Below are 19,148 nucleotides of genomic sequence, written 5' to 3' on the forward strand. Positions count from 1 at the left end.
TCAACGTAACACGATATTTCGGTTCACACGTGAAACCGCTTACGATTAGAAGGGTGCGCATTTGCGATTTGTAACCCGATGATAGATGCCGGAATACCCTCTTTTTGTCTGCAAGATAAGCTGAACCTTGTGACCCTCAGCCCGTAACAAACAAAAGGTTTCTATACTGTTATGTTCTTTATTCGAGACTGCAGTATTTGGTCAGAAAATAGAAAATTTATGCACATGTTGCGAAAATACGAACAATAAGAAGGGACTTGCAGCCCTTGTGAGATTAACATAATCTGCAGGCGTACTGATTTTGAATTCAAGTCTCTCGCAGCTGATGATTTTAGAATTCAGTTGAATTTATGTGCAACGAAAAACTCGAAGCACGAAGGTCCAATTTACAACGCCAAGGCCAGAAGCAAAGGGACAGGTCAGCTGGCTATATATAATATTGCATTTCATTTAAAAGTAATTAGTCTTAGGGGGCATTCCACGTCAGGAAAGACAAAAATGTCACCATGACCTCACCGATTTCGACCAAGTCTTGCACACTTATTCAGATTGCTGACAAACGGTAAATCCCAAATTTTTAGCCCCTGGAGACAAGCCTATAGCGCACGAAATCAACTATTTAGGTTTTCGGCTTAATTTCGGATTTTTAAATGAAAAAATCGTGTTTTAGCTATATTTAGTGCGAATTATCAGCTAAAAAAAAATTACAAAATATGAAATTGATTGCAAGAATCTTTCCTGAAAATTTGTGCCAATTTGAAGCAAACATTTTTGAGAAGTTTGATTTTCCAATGTTTTCGGTTTTTCCGATTGAGCGAGTTTCCACGCAGAGATATCGGAACACTAATGGTGGGATCGTGTTCCCCGGAAAATTGCGATCTATTTCATTTATCGTATTTTTTTACAGCTTATAATACGCAATAAGTATAGCTAAGACGTGATTTTTTAAATTTAAAAACTCGAAATTAGATTAAAATCTGAAAAAATCCATTCCAAGCGCTAGGCTTGTCCCCAGGAGATAAAGATTTGAGATTTACCGTTTGTCAGTAATCTAAACAAGTGTGAAAAATTGTTTGAAATCGGTGAGGTCATGGTCACATTTTTGTATTTCCTAACGTGGAATAACCCTTCAAGCCTTTTTTTCGGCTTTGTATTACATATGCTTATATATTCAACACAGTTAGATATATATATATATATATGAAGAATTCCACACCAATTAATATACGTATAAACCTTACCATGGGCGATTGTTTTTATTTTTAGGTATAGTGTAGAACGGACAAAAAACATCTTTCACCGAGTCTCAGATTTTTTGGATCACGGGTTTGATTTTTACTGCTCTCAAAAAGACGAAAACCCAATTTTATAATAAATAGCCCCAATCGATTGGCTTCATGTTTTCCTCATGAATTCTTTGATATAAATCAAAAATTTGAGACCAAGATGGAAGTGGACCAGCTTTTAGTTTAGAAGCTACAGATGAAACAAGTATAAATAGTGAAAAATCGAATTCAATATAAATTTTACTCATCTCTGTATATACGTTTTTTCTTAATGTTCAATAATAATGATAATACACACATGCGTGCGAGCCCACGCGCATTTGTGTGTATTCAATTCAAGAGTGCTGTTTAGAGTTAGGACAATCGTAAAAAAAATTGTGAACGAAATCAAAAATGGCGATGGAAAATCATTTGTCGAGTTCGCGTGGAATACCTCATACATTCCCTAGCAATTCGATTATAACACTCTCATCGACGTTTGGGCTTCTCTAAGGGCCTGCCCGCGTATACTAAACTGTGTATCATAAATCTATAGGTACTGACGTTCTCGTGCCGTTCTCTTTCTATAAACATTCAGCCCATTTACTAAAAATTAATTGTCCAGTCATTGTAGGCAAAGGAAACGTATTGCATCGCGAATATCGTCTTTTTTGTTATACATTGTTGCGTAGTATATTTGATTTGCGCGCTCGGTAAATAATGTTCTGACGGTCTAATGACGTCACTACGGCCATAATCGTACTTATGTATCCACTAAACTCTGTCATTTCAGAGTGCGTTCCGATATTAGCTCACAGTGCTATCAACGATCTTTTATCTCTTTTGCGTCGTCGAGTTCGTGAGTAGCTCTACCTCCGTTCTAGGGAGTTTTTAGCGCTGCCAGCTAATTTCGAAATGCACCTGCAGGATATGTAGCACAGCCAAAACAAAACCGTGTCGCGATATGTCACCGTACTTACAGCTGACGATTACTGAAGACGCAACTAATCATTTATGGTTTGCGCAACTACTACACCCTGGTGGTGCAAACTCATTATTAGTGAATAATCTAACGAGGTATAAATCCTCAGAATATTCGTTGACTGAGGATTTTTCTATAATTCAGTGCTGAGGATATAGATATAAGTATCTTCAGTCCACGGAATAACCGTGTCTGTATTAACCGTAAAATGTCGTCACGGAGCAAGAAATATAAAGGGAAAATCGTAGACCGCCGAAAACGACGTTCGGTTGGAAAAGAGGAGAAATATCGTCAAGAAGGCGACAGATCGGATCCGTCGGACTCTGAAGATGCTGGAGGTTAGATACGGCTACTTGATCTACGCTATTTATTGCCGTGATATACTCAATTTTAACTTTTGCAGCTGAAGAGGCTTTCAAAGTTTCATTCCCGGTGGCGATGTGGGATCTCGAACATTGCGACCCGAAGAAATGTTCCGGCCGAAAACTCTCCAGGCACGGTCTCGTAGAAACTTTGAGATTAGGAACCAGATTTCCTGGTTTGGTTGTGACCCCAGTTGGTGAGAAGGTATTTTAATCTTCTCATTATATTCTTGTAGGTGATTACTTTTATTTCAAGATCTCTTGCTTGTGTGTATGAGGTAATATGGCGAAAACCCAACACTCTATAGCTGTGTTCCATGTATGAAGCTAACACCAGCGGACTAAAAAGCATCCGTAAAAAATTACATGTCAGGAATTCCAACAAGTTAAAATTTTTCGAGTTTCATTTTCAAATTTTATCTCAGTGAAAATAATATGAAACAATTAAAACAACAAACTTATCGATGCGCTGGAAAAATTCGACTTTGCTAAACTTCTCACTACAACTATCAGTAAAATATTATTGTCAAAATCTGTCAATCGAAGTTCTGCTGCGAAATTGCATAGAGATTGAAAACTCTTTTTGTCGTAGTGTGTAAGCCCGTTGGATAAACATATTGTTGGTGAACACGGATGTGCAGTCGTTGACTGCAGCTGGGCAAGATTAGATGATACACCATTTGCAAGAATGCGAACTCCATATCCTCGGCTGCTGCCTTTTCTGGTCGCAGCTAATCCCATAAATTATGGAAAGCCATGTCAACTAAGCTGTGTCGAAGCAATTGCAGCGACATTAATTATAACTGGATTTCCCGAGGAAGCTGCTTACTATCTTGGGAAATTTTCCTGGGGTCATTCTTTCATGGAACTAAACTCGGAGCTATTAGAAAAATATGCGCTTTGCGTGGACAGTGAAGAAGTTATAAGGGTTCAAAATAAATTCCTGGCCGATGCTAGGACAGAGAAATCTCAAAGGAGTTGTAAGTTCTTGTGTTATCAAGTATATGATTTAAATTTCACATAATCCTTCTCCAAAAATAATTGAATCCAGGATTATGCCATATTCACTTATTGTTAGCTAAAATCAGTTGTTCCCAATTTCAGCTGAACCAGATCTCCCACATTATGATAGTGAATCCGAAGAGGAGACGGAAACTCCTAAATCGGTTGCAGAGCCAATTTTAGTTGCAGAAGGAAAATAATAGGTATTAATGGGTTGCCACGTAATCTGAAAGCGGAATAAACCGGAACACGTTAGTAAATTCCATTGTTCAAACTGAGAATTTGCGATTTTTTTTCAACAAATGAATACCATGTTGCATATTATTCCAAGTTAGGTCAGCCAAGTAATTACACTTTTTATTCATTACCAGTTGTCTAATTTTATTATAAAGTGTTTAGTTCATAATTCGTGATCTTTCATTGGTGAAACCCAAGAAACTATTGTCTTTTCTCTCTTTGTTGCTCTCAGATTTGTGTTATTAGTAATTCAAATTCAATTTAATTCATTCAAAATAACCTGCCTCAATTTTTATCCACTTGAGCAATCAGCCCTTTCAAAGCAAATGACATAATATTCAATCAGCAAATTCTCATCTTTTATAGCAAAGAGTTTGCAGAATATGTTTATGGTAAAGACTGGGAAAAGACGAAAAGTTTTACACTAGGAAAATAGTGGTAAACATGGATTAATTATACATAGATCATAAAATTGTAACAAAACTAACATATACTGTACAGTTTTTTCAATATGTTATTGTATTGGGACATTTTTTATGTACAACAATCGATAGCATATAATAGTATAATAGTGCTTTATGAATATTTTTAATGTGTATGTGAAAATTTATAAATTGAACCGCCAGTATTGATCCAAGAAATTATTTTGAAAACAAAATGATATATACAACAATTAACAAATTCCGATTAATTTATATATCTAATTAAGTATATAGGATATTTATCAGGTTTTTATTGTGCAGTTTGTTCCTTTATTATAAGAATTCGACTGAGGCTATTATGTTCTTATTGTTCGATTTACGAACTTTTATTAATAATTTTTTTCTCAGTATTCTTCAGTAATAAGAAAACATGAATCAGAAAGTGAGCATCAGATGAAACGATCAAAAGAATCAATAGACAGCAAAGTCAAAAGTTTAATAATTCAGAAACTAGTCATCGGAGTTATTTCTAAATTACAATCTTCGATCGCTTTCAAACTAGACAATATTTCGGATTATAAATTTCTGTTGAGTGAATCGGAAATGATTATAATTTCGTCCAGTTCACCTTTTACCTAATTGACGGAAAAAATGTGTTTTGCAAATTTTTTATACCAGACATGCGCGCTATTACGGCAAAACGCTAGGTCATAGTGCGCGATCTCGAAACTGGGCGAGGCCGAAGGGATTAAAATTCCAGTGTTGGGGCTTCAGACGCGAAAAATTGAGGCATTTAAGGGTTAGAGCTCCGTCCATCCGGCGACATATACTTTTATAAGTCTATGTCCGGCGACTGCACGCCTTATTCTATACGCACGTTGAACGCGCATGTAGGTTTAGATATATAGAAGGGAAAACGCAACACGCTGCACGCAATACCGCGCGAATCAATAGTGTACATTCATACAAATATCACAGGTATATCCGCACTTTCGACCTTTCGACAACCACACCTCTCGCTTCAACCGGCAACTTTCGCCCAATACTCATTACGTATTTCTGGAGTTCTACATCTCTCCACGGATGAATAGATATTTATACAGATATAAATAGATATTTAAACAGTTATAAATAGCGCATGTACAGCTTAGTACGAGATACGTGCTGCGTTTCACAAAAGGTAAATATAAGAAACTGTACTTGTTTTTATTTTAATAATGTACACGGCTAGTGAGTGAATAGTACCGGGAATATTACATTTTAAATCAAATACATCGGAATTTTAATATACAGATAATTAAATTCGATGTATTTAGTTAAAATTGGTACGTTATTTCTGAAGATTCCAAACGCTCCATTCAATACTGCAATTATCAACATGCCGCATTAATCTTTCATACTGTTTGCGTGTTATAATCGTATACGTGGATTGTTCTATGTGTCTTAACGATGGTCTCGTGCTTATCACCGCTTCGTATTGATTTAAACGCATTTCATAATTAAGAACTGTGTATAATATAAAATAAACCTCTCAATATGAACATACATACAGGACATGCTTGAATCTTGATCATGTCTCCCTTTGGCCGAGTGAATCATATACGCTTTGAAATATGTGATATGCATACAAGTTGGCTGCAAGATTCATGAAAAATATTGTTGGTCGTAAATACACACATAAACATTGAATGAAATATCTTTTTGTTTGCATCCGGGTTTCCTTGTTTAGTACTGGACAAAAGCCTAATAATTCAAAAATCTGCGGACTTTACAACACACGATATAATTCGGTATTCATAATTACTGAAATTGACTTATGATACATTCAATTTATAATCGGTCTGTATGTTGTACAATACTTTTGCGCTCGTCAGCGGGAGAAAATGCTAAATAATAGTAACCTTGAAAGCGAATGAATTTCATTAAAAAAATTGAGTTGTTAATTGCATGTGCTTGTTTTTTCCTCATAGTGTAGGAAAATTTTTCTCAGATTGATTGTCTCAAATAAGTTTTTCTCTGGGGTTGAATCTATATGCTTGTGTTACTGGGATGATATTTTACACCTTCTTCTAACGAACCGAGTACCAAATGTATGCACACGAGTCAATAAAGTTATTTTTTTGGATTGTAAGTCTTGGTTTGAGTGACTCACGTTTGTTTCCAAAAATAGCGAAAGTCGTGGTTCTCTCAAAACCCGTTTATTAATATTCGATCTCTTTAATTTTGTAAAATGGATTTCATGTAACAGAGAAGAGTAATAAAAATGATGCGGAAAGGAACGAGTTTGAAGTTAGTAACGATATCGTAAGGAATAAACGTTCGGAAAAAATTACATTTCTTATTTTTACAATAATTTTGAAGGAACTAAGATTGTAAAATATGAGTATGTTTTGTTTTATTACGGTTTATGGAATTTCAAACAGTTCTAAAATCGCAAAATAACGGTTTATCCTCAGCATGAATCATCACAATAATTTTACTAACTTCAACATGACGAAAACTATAGATTTTCGGTAGGAAACACATCCTATATAATAATCTAAGGTGTTATTTCAACGAAAGTATTTGCAAGAACTGAATTTGAATGATTAAATTAATATCATTAGAATCCGTTTAAGTTTGCGATATTATCGCTAAAAAATCTCGTTCTATTCGGTTGCCATTTCAATTCACCAGTTTACCATAAATCACGTGATCGATATTTGCTTTACAGGTATTTTTAGCGTAAAAAGAATCCCCGAAAGATAAGTATATAACACTAAGGATGGAAGTTAAAGGTCGCGTGGCCCTTGTGACCGGGGCAGCTTCCGGTATCGGTAAAGCTTATGCCGAAGAGCTTCTCGATCATGGAGCCAAGGTGAGACCTTCGAAAATTGTCAATTACTGTGATAGCAATATAAATACTAAATAGTAAAACGTCACTTTCATTATGAAATCGGTACTTTTTGAAGTACAAGTGCGATTCCGCTAAACCGATGACCAAATTATAAATAAAAGCGATTGCAAGAATGACTTCAAAACTTACAATTTATCAATCATATTGTTCGAAATATGCGTGGAAGAAAAGATGCTTCCCTTTCTTTCCAAACTGATAAATTTTTTTTTCATACTATTCTCTCAAGATTTCTCTGAAGTTTCTAAAATTAATCGGACAATTGCAGTTTATAAGATTACCCGACTTTTTGTACCCGATTATACAATAATTTGATTCGACTATTCGTTCTCAAAAATTTCAACAATTACACTAGCGATGAGTACAGATGACATACAAATAAAATATTCGGAGCCATCGGCGAAATTGGATAATTAAATTATTGCATTCCATTAATGAAAATTGAGAAACTGTTAGCAACTTCTTAAAAAAACTAAGGATAATACTCTGTGTTTTAATTTATAGGTATGCTAATTTGTACAAAAAATTGTGAATACTGTGTGTACTTCTACTGTTTAGAAGCATTTTAAGTCGTTCTGGGAACCACGTTTAAAAATAGTTGAGAGAAATTTAGAGTCATTTTTGAGGTGAACATTGAAAGATTCTGGCAAATTTTTTTTTATCAAAACTAGCTTTGAAGTTTTCAAACTCATGATAGTAACGACGCCCAGACGCATAAGTCTAATTATGTAATTTAAAAACAATCCCATAAGTAAAAACTTAGTTAATTTCAAACTCTGGAAATTTGAAGATAGAATTTTCTAAATTCTTAGCAATATCTGTATAAAAAACATGACTATTATACACACACAAATTCAGCTGTATAGAGACTGGAAAGATTTAAGATAAGCTTATTGTTAGACATTTTGTCAGTTCTAATTGTGCATGAACTGCCTTGTAGGTATCGATATGCGACATCAACGTCGAGGATGGCGAGAAGTTGGTTGAGAGTCTAGCTGCACGACATGGAAAAGACCGTGTAATATTTTGTTCATGTGACGTAACTGATTACCCACAATTTGAAGGCAAGTCAATATTGAAATAAATATATTTTGTAAAAAGAATGTGATTTTTTATGTGAAACATGTATTCTATTGTTTACTGTAATAGCTTACAGAATAACTCAAGCTTTTCTTTCAGAATCTTTTCGTACTACGATCGCAACTTTTGGGCGACTCGACATAGTCATAAACAATGCAGGGATTATGAACGATCGGTTTTGGGAACTGGAAGTCGACATCAATCTTGTAAGACTTTGTTTCAAAAACAAGCAAATCAATTTTAAAATTACAAACTTCCAACGTTACGGATCCCTAATTGAATTCCCCATATGTGTAAATTATAATTAAACATTGAATCTCATGTCCAGTAGTGTGAAACTAGGAGTGATAGATTTCGAGTAAAATGAAAACAATGTGGAATAATTCTACGAGCAGCTATCTACATCTCATTACTCAAATATTTTTTTCAGAATGGTGTGATCCGCGGTACGCTACTTGCTCAACGTTTTCTTGGAACAGACCGTGGTGGAAGAGGGGGCATTGTCGTCAACACAGGAAGCAACGTTGGAATCAACCCTTACGTCAGCGTCCCCATTTATTCGGCTACGAAGACAGCGATTGTTGGCCTTACGAGGGCATACGGAGTAATTTTCACATAATTTTATTCTACATAGACTATTTGTAATTTCTGTAGTGAAAAAAATTCATAACAATTCTCATGTCATTAAATTTAATTCTTTCCAGGATCAGTATCATGTTGGACTGACCGGTATCAAAGTAATGGCGCTGTGCCCTAGTGCGACAGACACTCATTTGGTACGTGACGTTGGAAAACAGTTGTTTTCAACACGTTATGAGGATGCTTGGTGTCGAGATACAGCTGCCACAGTTCCTCAAAAGTGAGTTCACCTTTCTAAATCTAGGCCCAATTTTTTTAACAGGCCACAGTTACAGTGGATTAAAGTTATCGAAGCTCTGAAAAATATACCATGTATTCTATTAAATAATTTGTGCACGCTAATTTTGATATTACCTGTAAACAAAACAGAATTACACTAGCATCTACAACGCATGTTTTTACTTTTCAGAGCGGAACACGTTGCAAAGGCGTTAATCCACGTGATAAGCATGGGAAAAAGTGGTAGCATTTGGTATGTGGAAAATGGTCAGCCACCATATCAGCTTACGTTTGCTGATCATTAGATCAGATATTATTTGTTACTTACTAAATATCATGGTAACTCATGAAAGATAAAGATAAGCACATTCTTAAATGATAGTATACATTTCGCCATTTAAATAATATAGAAATAAGTATAAACGCTTCGCGAGGGTGACCATGTACAACTTCGAACAGGTATTCTCTTACGCTTCGTCAATAATCCTATTCTAATCTTTTTAAATTGTTTGTTAGAATTGTTAAATTTGTTGAAAATTATGTAGTCTTCGATATGGATTACTTTAGTTAAATTTTTCGGTTTCGAACATGTCCTGCATGTGAAGCATCGCTTATTTGTATACAGCTGTGAAGCCACTGCAATCACATTTTATATAAACGTACAAATTATGGTAAAATTAGCAGAAAATATGTTCAACTCTGTACTTTGATTACAGTAGGTATAAAAAATTATGCATCGCACTATCAATAGCAATACAATACATAATTACAATTTGCGTAATTTAGAGTTTGCAATAATTATCACTCATTTATAAAAAATAGTACTCTACGCCTGTACGATGAGTGGGAATCGAAAATTCTTTGCTTCTGATTAAGAATGTCTTGCTCAAATTGGCCCTAGTATAAAAGATAGAGGCCTCACCGTATATCCAGCGATTATATTGCGCATACATACATACACATAATTACACATGTATAACATCATGTTTATTTTTTGTATCGCATTCTTTTGTACTTTACTATATTATAATGAAGAAAAAAAAAAAAAAAAATACAAACAAAGAGGAGAAAAACAAAAAATAAAAAATCCAAATATAAGTCCATTGTTTAGTGATAAAAATCAGTAAAAATGTAACGTAACATTTCGAACGCCAAATTTTCAACTGCCAATTACATTACATAAAACTATATCTATCAGTTGAATGTCAAGAAACAAGTGCAGATGGTGTCAAAAACTTTTGCAATTCAACAAATCATATTATCATATAATATTATAATATATATAAAATACGAAATAATACATTGATCTATCTAACTAGCCACTGATTTTATTATACGAATTTATACTTTCTGTCCTGTTCGAGCGTTTTGCACATATATCAAGAAAATGCCTATTCCATCGCAAGTTGTCAAGTGTTACAAGTACATCGACTCTCAGCAGAAAAAGTTTATTGAGGAGTTACGTGAGTTGGTCAAGATACCAAATATCAGCTCAAATTCCTCGGCTCGAAACCATGTCGACTCAGCCATAAAATGGTTACAAGCGCGATTGGTTCGAACTGGATTCTCGGTAGAACTGAAAAATACTGATAATAAGGTCTGGATGCACAGACAGCTGTGGTATTCTATTAGGTTTATCCGAAATCTCTGGATACTACAGGAACTTAAATGGCTTATTTTTTTTCACTGCTGCAATAATTGTTGGGTTTTAAACTAAGCCCTGCCAGAACTGCTCTTCATTTCACAGACGAACATACCACCAGTGATATTAGCTACGCTGGGAAATGACCGAAGAAAAAAAACTCTTTTGTATTACTGTCATTTGGACGTGTTCAAAGCGCAATCAGATAAGTGGGGTGCAGATCCTTTCGTTTTGAGAGAGGAAAAAAATGGTCGACTTTACGGTCGAGGCACTGCAAAGATGAAGGGACCGTTACTGTGCTTTCTTCATGCCGTCGATACCTATCAAGCCTTAGGGATTAATCTCCCAATCAATATCAAGATAATTTGTGGTCAACTATTGTTATCCAATTCATATTTATTATTATTTATTTTTGCATAACTATCGTTGTTATCATTCTAGAATCTATGAACGAATGTAAGAGTCTAGGGATCGCAGAAATGCTACAAAGTTTACGAACTGGTTTTCTGACCAACATCGACTGCATGCTGATGACTGATGGTCAGTGGACAGGAAACACATATGCTTGTATTTTGTATGGCTGTCGAGGGGTGTGTTACTTCAATTTGACCATTGAGGGTCTGATCGAAGATTTGGACAGTGGAGAATATGGAGGCATTGTTCAAGAACCACTGCAGGACTTGATTTACATTGTCAATCATTTGGTGGACAAGAGTGGAACGCTCGTTATTCCAGGCCTTGACAAAGACATGGCGCAAGTCACCCCAGATGAGGAGAAAATTTATTCACAGTTGAAGTTAAACATTGATGAGTACAGGAAAGATTCGGGCATCAGGAAATTTTCCCACGATACCAGTCTTTCGCAATCGCTAATGCATGCTTGGCGATATCCCAGTTTCAATCTGCATTATGTCAATACCGTGCCGCCCTGTGAATGCCCTGTTAATTTGAAAATCCCCAAGACCGCTCAAGCAAGATTTTCTATACGGTATGAAGTTGAGAATTAAAATTTTTACACATTTCAAAGGAGTATATGCGAGTACATTTCTAACAAAAGTTGGTGGATTTTGAGAATTTATTACTCAGAAAAGAATATTTCATTGGGTTGACGTTTGTTTTAATTGAAAGTATGTAGATCAAGGTTAATTCAATTGTTTTTTTCATCATAATCAATCAATAGAAAGCATGATTATTGATACTAACGTCAACCATATCGCTCGGTGACATGTTTTTTACAACTTTTTTATTAAACTACCAAAAAAAATTATGCTGATTAAAAGAAAAGTGGTATCGTCGAAAAGGCAATGAACTATATAAGTATACTGTATCGAAATTTGAAGTATATAATTTGAGCCATTTTTGAAATATCTAATCGTGGGCACCACAAAAAATTTTACCGAGCTGAATAGTTCACGTTTTTGTTAATAACGATACTCCCTATTAACTGATTGTAATAAAAATAATACATAAATAAGACTCGATCTACATAATTTTAAATCATAGAAAACTCTAATCGAATTGAATAATTGGTTGTAGAGATTTAGATTCCCAAAATTCATCTACTTTTTCAGGGTTCTCATATATACTCCCTTAAATTTTTACGTAATAACTTTAATGTAGCGTTATGCCTATTTGAAAAGGATCGTCCCTGACCAAACCCCAGAAAAAGTGTGTAGATTAATTTGCGATCACCTTAATAACGTGCTAAAGTTGAGAAACAGTCCTAACAGAGCAAGACTACGAATGGAAGATTCTTTGAGGCCTTGGATAGCAGATCATCGACATTGGAACTATGAAGCAGCAAAGCTCGCATCAAGACAGGTTTTAAAAACTCTCTTATATTTTTCAGTAAAAAATATTTTAATTTCTGTACATATTATTATACAAATACCATTTTAGTATCGTTTTATGGATATGTTCGAAAAAAAAAGAAAAAAAAATCTTTTTCTGTACAATGTGTGAAAATATGTTTAATATATTTAAATATATTTAATAATTGTACGTAATTATAGGTTTATAAAGATCCAGCTAATTTGGTTCGCGAAGGCAATTCTTACCGAGCATTATTGGAATTTCAACAAATCATGCCAAAAACTAATATTCTTCTGTTACCTCTGGTAAGTCGTGAAGCTAATATTCATAAGGATGAAGAATGCATTACACTCAGATGTTACATGGAAGGTACTAAGCTGATAGCAAATTATTTCTATAATTTGAGCATCTCTCAATGAAAACAACAGATTAGTAAATCAAATTGGTAATGCATAAGTATGCAATAATATTATTAATTATGAATTCATTTGAAATAACGTGTATGGTAACGAGCATCAGAAAAACAAGGTGACTGATTTTTTAGAGATTGGATAGAAAAGGCACCCAGCTATGGATTGTATAAAAAAAATGGTGTCTTGTAAATTCATATAATTGTTTTATCAATTTACTTTCGAACTTCATTAATATAATCAAGTAACGAACATGATAAAAATTACATTCATGAACTAAAAATACTTGTAAATTTTCAAACAATACAATTACTCATAATAAAATAAACAGGTTATAATGATAAAAATATTTTTGCCTACATTGTTTTAATCCATGCTACAGTTTGTTGACAGTCAAAAATGCAAATTAAAATTCATCTCATTAGAATGATGCGATGAAAGTATGTAAACTGACACTGTGTAGCAAAAAAGACATGTTTGAACAGTACATAATTGAATTTTGAATTATTATACAATTTTTCATCTGCCTTTTTTCAACTAGCCTGTTCCTGTTTCATTAAAAGGCACTAAAAAATGATGAATGATTTCTTTTGGAAAGTTTTGATTAAACATAGAAAAATGATTTTTGACAAATAGAATGTAGCACAATTGTTAAACTATTTTTATATATAACAAGATGTGTATGTTATATATTTTTCAACATTCAGTCATTACGCTTAGATTTCTCGACCATGTTTCAACGAGACTATCTTTTATGCAAACAGTATTTCACACTTCAGTCATAATGCAGAATATATTATATAATCATAAATCATATGTATCTATACATATCCGTATATGATATAATGCACACGCGCACACACACACACACACACACACACAGAGTTTTTGAACTTTAAATCGTACATTATAATCAATTTTTGCACATGTACTTCATCAAAATAAACCTGCTTTATTGCTAAAGAAACAAACAATAAGGCTTGTGCCATTGGATGGTAACTATTGCACAAAATTTGAATTTCTGACATCATTGAAACGTGACAAAACATTTCATTTATGTACATGACAATCGATTAAAGTCTATATCATTCTCTCCACACCCAGCTGCGATAAAATGTGCTCTCCCAATTCGTTGGAATTCAAGTCATCGAGATCATTGCTCTCTTCAAAAATATCTTGGACAGTACCAGTGACTTCACTTTCGACAGCTTCATTGCCTATTCCCTGCTCTTCATACCCGTTAAATATCAGTTCCTGGTCATTGTCTCCCCAATTCCGATCAGTATTATTCTCTTTCATAATATGTCTGCGTAGTGTTCTCAAAGATGGTAATGGAAATTTGTAACTTAATAACTTTTCATAACATTTCAGTCCGCAACTGTTTCTAATATCGATAGCTGTGAGCAGTGCAGTCTCGGAGAACTCATGCGACGCATTATCGATAAACAGGTTTTTAAATTTGTTTTGCTTCTCGTTCGCAGCTTTTTGCTGCTTAATCGACGTCCGCATGCTGAACATTTTTTTTTTGTACGTATTAGCATTCTTCTCCGCTCTCTCCAAGAACTTTGACGCCTTCTCAAGCTTCCAGTTTAATACCTTAATCTGTTCATCCTTTTGTTTCAGATTCTGAACATATTTTTTATTTTGAGCCTCGGCGCCTATCTGTTTCATCAGTGTTTTGTTAGCTTCTTCCAGCTGATTAACTCTATTGCTAAGTTTATATATGGCCTGCTGTTTCATTTCAGATTCATTTTTGGAGTTTACCTCAGGCAATTGTGGCTTTTTACTAAGCTTTTCTTTAAATATCTGTATCTGTTTGTTTTTTACTTGTAGTTCCAATTTTAGATTCACTAATTTAGTTTCCAGTTCTTTGTAAATGATTAACTGGTTTGTTAATTTTTTTATTACTTCTTGTTGCGCATTCAATTTTTGCCGCAACTCTTTGGATAGATCACTAGGTTTATTCGAATACTTTTGTTGTACAGACTGCACATTTTCATAATCTGAATTAATATTTTCTTCAACCTTGATTTTGACACTTCCATCTTTATGAATCACTTTTTTCCTCCTTTCATTTTCATCCAATTCCATATGAAGAAATTCCCCCTTTTGCCCATGCGATAGTTCGGTACTTGAGTTCACTTGCTTAGTGTTGAATACATTTGTTTCATTGTTCATTTCATAGTCTCTCTCAACTACAAACCCTTCTTCACTTTCCATGCTATCAGAATCACCAAATTGTTCTTCGTCAGACCTTAAATCAATCAACCCATCTGGGTTTTTACCATTTTTTAACGAATTTCTTGCACTTGTTTGTCCAGCTAATAAATACTTTGACGACGAAATATTTTTCAAATTTCTAGACAACCTTGAACCAACATCGTTATTTTTGTCAGATGTCCTATGGCCTGAAGTAGCTTCCAAGCCTGCAATAATTTCGCCAACATCATCGGCAACTCCGGTTACTCTAATGGTAAAGTTTGGGTTTGTCAAAGAACCTTCGCTGTTATTAAGTTCAAATTTGCCATTAATCACATCCGAGGGTTTCCTGTGACTGGAACTAATGATATTTCTGTCTTCCCTACCTGCTCTTTTTCTCGCCCTAGCGACCCTTAGGATTGAGCGTGTTAGTTGATCACATTTAACGGCGCTTAACGTTCTTTGCGATAAATCAGCAATAGTTTTCTCAATGGATTTCATCACTTCTTCTCGGGTTCTTTTTCGTTTCATTGCAGCTCTCATGCCCATCGAATCACTTGGCTTCGCTTTAGGGATATTAATTACGTTACAATCATTCAGGGTTACAGATTTACTAGTGAAAGCTTGCCTTTTTAAAGGACAATCTTCCCCTTGATTCGTATTTTGCGTTTCTCTCTTTTCGCCCAATACACAGAGTTGTGTATTTGCATTACTGCTTGTGTTTTTATTTTCATCTCCACTTTCTGTACCGAATATTAACTGTAAGTTTCTTGGGATTTCTTTATCCGTGTACTTCATAATCTTATCTGATAAAGCACCCTTGCTTCTCGAGACTGTCGAATTGTTTGTGCAAACAATGTCTTTACGAACTGAGATACTAGCAACTCGCTGATCTTTCGGTGCTTTTGGGTCATCAGTTGCCTCTTCGCCATTGCAAATTTGTTTCAATCTTTCTTCAATATCGTCATAGCTGTTCTGAATCTGCTGCTTATTGTCGGTGCTTATTTGTGACTGTTTTCCAACGTCCAGGTTCTCTTGGATAAACAAGGTGTTATCAACTACAATATGACCAATTTCTTTGTTATTTTCATCAGCGACGATTATGACATTCTCGTTGTTGTTAACAAGCTTGCCTATCTCCCTGTTGTTCTCATCAGATACTATTATCACGTTCTGTTTTTTTAATCCCGGGATGTCCTTTTCCGTAACAATACGATATGCAAGATCATGATTATTTTCTTCACCAGCTGTGATATCTTGCTCAATCTCACTACCCAGTGCTACGGATTTGCACATCGTGCCATCACCCTGCGCAATTATCCTCGTCTTATTTCTTTTCATATCGCATGTCAACTCGTATTCATCATCGTCGAGGAATTCCAAAGTGTAATTATAGTCATCTAGTGTTCGCATTTTCTTCAAATTACTGAGTGACCAATCATCAATGTCTTGCTGCTCGTTTTGTAAACGTCTCTTGTTAGGAGACTTCCTCGTTGACGTTTCTGTGAATATAGATGGGATAGCGTCTCTCTTAAGTCTAAGCTTTCCTTTCTTTGTCTGCACCCACTGGTCAGCTTCAAAGTGAGCGTGACAGAGGAAAGAATTTTTCGACGGTGCCCAGTTCGCTCTGCCCACTCTTTCCTGCCACTCTTTTCTCAGCTGTGGGTCACGAGGGAAACATTTCATATTGTAACCCTTTTCGCTGCGATTGTTGCACCCGATCGCAGCGCACCCTGGCATTTTTTATTCTTCTTTTTGCAAAATTTTGTTTACCCTTCTTGAGCAACCTTCCCGATTGCCCAACTAACCAGGCAGCACTGATCACGTCATGAATCAGTCAACATTTTACTAAATATTCTTCTGCGATCATCTGCCACCTACTGACATATGCCTGGAATCGAAAATTTAATGACAATTGTGATACAAACTTACGCAACTCAAACAAGAGATACATATCTTGCATAACATAACATTGTGGGTACAATTTACATCGAGTGGGATTATTTTATAGTTCTCAGTCAGTTCACAGACGAAATGATCTTCGATGTTTATATTAAACAAAGATTCTTATAGAGAATCTTTTTCTGACTCATCTATTTACAAATAATGAGCGTGAATTTTGAATAGGTGCAAGTATTTCCGATAGTGAAAAAAAAATTCTTCCCAATGACTATTCCCCGACTGAGTATGTGTAAGAAAAAAAAAAACAAAATATTCGAAATAAGAAATGCGAATAGGTAGACTTAACGAGTGTGTGGTTAGCGTATTTGTAATAATACGTAGTCAAATCCGTTCGTACCTTGTATTAAGCCAGAACTACGATCGTAGTTTCGTACTGTGAGGCGTAATCAGAAGCTTGCCATTAAGGTGTCGTATGAATAATATTCCCAAATCTTTTTCCCGCGATTAAATGATTCCAATATTTTGGAAGTTTTTGTTAGAGGTTAACAAATTCAATATCAAGAAAATAACAATCTATCCAGTTTGGTTCGGTTGGACCGGTTCGACTCCCTCTACTTGTGAGATGATCGCGTCCTAATAGTAGAAGTTAGTGGGATTCTAGTTTCATTTTTAGCCGCAACCTTGGCAACATCTAAGGTTCCGACCATGGTCTTAGGCCGTGTTCGTAAATTGACTGACAGTACTGAAAATTCCCTACGACAGAGTCAAAGCTATTCATGAACTTGGAAGCGCAAAAGAGATGAAAGATTGCTGACAGTACTGTCAGTCAATTTTCGAACACGGCCTTATAGACACGTCTGGGTACTCCGGCTGTAACTCCGTGCTCGAAAATGAAACCGATGTTGTGAATTTTCGCCGCTAGCGCTAGTGAGGAAGAGGCCTACTTAGGGCGTGTTCGGAATTCGACTGACCGTACTGTCAGTACTGAAAATCTACAGTAGACGTCACTTGGACTATACCATTTTCAGTACTGACAGTACTTTCAGTCAATTTCCGAACACACCCTATATAGAGATCAGTGTACTATACACAGTAGAGATCAGTGGTGTTTACGGTTCCGGAGGTTCCGTACTAGGGATGGGCGATATCAGTAAAAAACATCAACATCGAACTATCGATATTTTTTCAATTTTCGCTATCGAACCATCGATATTCTTAGAAAAACATCGAAACATCGATTGTCGATATCGATATTGAAAATGAGCGCGAAAATTTAAAAAAATTATAATTATCTCTAAAATAAACATACAAAAATAATAATTCTAATTTTCAATTTATTTTTTATTCAAATAATTAAAAGCATTTATACTATAACATAAGTAATTTTATCATAGATGGAGTTAAAAAAGATGGAGTATACCCTCTGCAGGTAAATCACTCGACGATGTCGATAGTTCAAATTATTCCATCGACTATCGATATTTCGACCTAGAAAAAATATCGACTAAAAATATCGATGTTTCCCCCGAAAACAATCGATAGTTGAAACATCGATGCATATCGCCCATCCCTATTCCGTACGCGAACAGGTCGAACCTGTTTCCGTCTCTCTCACACAACCTGCATCTCTCTATTGCAGCGACACTCGTGGTCACTAGGCAAAACGATCGGTGCTTCAATAAGAGGACACCCCCACCACTGAAATTTTAACCGAATTGCCAGACCTGTATGTAAGACCGTGATACAAATTATCCAGCATGAACTATAGAATCCTTTCCGAAAGTAGATCTGTAATGTGGAACAATACAGAGCACCACCTAGAGAGTATATCAGGGACACGACACGAAACCACTGTAGATAAATCAATTCACCGGATGATTCTGTTGGGCAAAACAATTGAATATCAATCCAATAGGTAAACTGATGAATACATCATTTTAATAATTAAACCATTTAGTCCAACAGCATCTATACCAATTTTGGAAATAAAACGTAACAATGTACAAAACATCAACCTTTACAAAGTCAGTAAGATTTCCAAGGAAGTGTCTAATAACGCCTCGAGGGCACGCGCGGCATTCA

General features: G+C 35.2%; 4 protein-coding genes across 7 annotated transcripts; 3 read left to right on the top strand and 1 right to left on the bottom strand.

The window, feature by feature from the left end:
* The first annotated feature begins 312 nt into the window (after positions 1 to 312).
* On the top strand, positions 313 to 3,978 carry LOC124178780 (18S rRNA aminocarboxypropyltransferase). Of its 3 annotated transcripts, none has more exons than XM_046562407.1 (5): positions 313 to 418; positions 2,392 to 2,585; positions 2,651 to 2,814; positions 3,202 to 3,589; positions 3,714 to 3,978. In XM_046562407.1, the coding sequence occupies exons 1-5, from the start codon at positions 351 to 353 to the stop codon at positions 3,809 to 3,811; spliced, it is 912 nt and encodes a 303-aa protein (XP_046418363.1). In that variant the 5' UTR covers positions 313 to 350; the 3' UTR covers positions 3,812 to 3,978. The 3 variants fall into 3 exon arrangements, with proteins under 3 accessions (XP_046418363.1, XP_046418364.1, XP_046418365.1); XM_046562408.1 differs by lacking the exon at positions 313 to 418 and adding an exon at positions 2,101 to 2,282; XM_046562409.1 differs by lacking the exon at positions 313 to 418 and adding an exon at positions 2,104 to 2,305.
* Positions 3,979 to 4,635: 657 nt separating this feature from the next.
* On the top strand, positions 4,636 to 10,155 carry LOC124178781 (15-hydroxyprostaglandin dehydrogenase [NAD(+)]-like). Of its 2 annotated transcripts, none has more exons than XM_046562410.1 (7): positions 4,636 to 5,450; positions 6,984 to 7,127; positions 8,104 to 8,227; positions 8,343 to 8,449; positions 8,674 to 8,847; positions 8,948 to 9,102; positions 9,292 to 10,155. In XM_046562410.1, the coding sequence occupies exons 2-7, from the start codon at positions 7,035 to 7,037 to the stop codon at positions 9,404 to 9,406; spliced, it is 768 nt and encodes a 255-aa protein (XP_046418366.1). In that variant the 5' UTR covers positions 4,636 to 5,450; positions 6,984 to 7,034; the 3' UTR covers positions 9,407 to 10,155. The 2 variants fall into 2 exon arrangements, with proteins under 2 accessions (XP_046418366.1, XP_046418368.1); XM_046562412.1 differs by lacking the exon at positions 4,636 to 5,450 and adding an exon at positions 5,462 to 5,595.
* Positions 10,156 to 10,488: 333 nt separating this feature from the next.
* On the top strand, positions 10,489 to 11,750 carry LOC124177509 (cytosolic non-specific dipeptidase-like). Its single transcript, XM_046559928.1, has 2 exons — positions 10,489 to 10,564; positions 11,185 to 11,750. The coding sequence occupies exons 1-2, from the start codon at positions 10,489 to 10,491 to the stop codon at positions 11,748 to 11,750; spliced, it is 642 nt and encodes a 213-aa protein (XP_046415884.1).
* Positions 11,751 to 12,604: 854 nt separating this feature from the next.
* LOC124178775 (interaptin-like) lies at positions 12,605 to 17,691 on the bottom strand. The gene is made up of 2 exons (XM_046562393.1): positions 17,464 to 17,691; positions 12,605 to 17,055 (listed from the first exon to the last, which is right to left on the bottom strand). The coding sequence occupies exon 2, from the start codon at positions 16,902 to 16,904 to the stop codon at positions 14,046 to 14,048; it is 2,859 nt and encodes a 952-aa protein (XP_046418349.1). The 5' UTR covers positions 16,905 to 17,055; positions 17,464 to 17,691; the 3' UTR covers positions 12,605 to 14,045.
* Between the last annotated feature and the right edge of the window lie 1,457 nt (positions 17,692 to 19,148).

The sequence above is a fragment of the Neodiprion fabricii genome, chromosome 3, assembly GCF_021155785.1.
Source record: "Neodiprion fabricii isolate iyNeoFabr1 chromosome 3, iyNeoFabr1.1, whole genome shotgun sequence".
Taxonomy (NCBI): Eukaryota; Metazoa; Arthropoda; class Insecta; order Hymenoptera; family Diprionidae; genus Neodiprion; species Neodiprion fabricii.

Bases quoted from the DNA above. Each gene is read 5' to 3' on its own strand.
- LOC124178780 (XM_046562407.1), top strand. From the start codon at position 351: ATGTGCAACGAAAAACTCGAAGCACGAAGGTCCAATTTACAACGCCAA. The intron at 419-2,391 runs GTCAGCTGGCTA...TCTATAATTCAG, and splicing joins GGCCAGAAGCAAAGGGACAG to TGCTGAGGATATAGATATAA. The intron at 3,590-3,713 runs GTAAGTTCTTGT...TCCCAATTTCAG, and splicing joins AGAGAAATCTCAAAGGAGTT to CTGAACCAGATCTCCCACAT.
- LOC124178781 (XM_046562410.1), top strand. From the start codon at position 7,035: ATGGAAGTTAAAGGTCGCGTGGCCCTTGTGACCGGGGCAGCTTCCGGT. The intron at 7,128-8,103 runs GTGAGACCTTCG...ACTGCCTTGTAG, and splicing joins TTCTCGATCATGGAGCCAAG to GTATCGATATGCGACATCAA. The intron at 8,848-8,947 runs GTAATTTTCACA...AATTCTTTCCAG, and splicing joins GCCTTACGAGGGCATACGGA to GATCAGTATCATGTTGGACT.
- LOC124177509 (XM_046559928.1), top strand. From the start codon at position 10,489: ATGCCTATTCCATCGCAAGTTGTCAAGTGTTACAAGTACATCGACTCT. The intron at 10,565-11,184 runs GTGAGTTGGTCA...TTATCATTCTAG, and splicing joins AAAGTTTATTGAGGAGTTAC to AATCTATGAACGAATGTAAG.
- LOC124178775 (XM_046562393.1), bottom strand. From the start codon at position 16,904: ATGCCAGGGTGCGCTGCGATCGGGTGCAACAATCGCAGCGAAAAGGGT.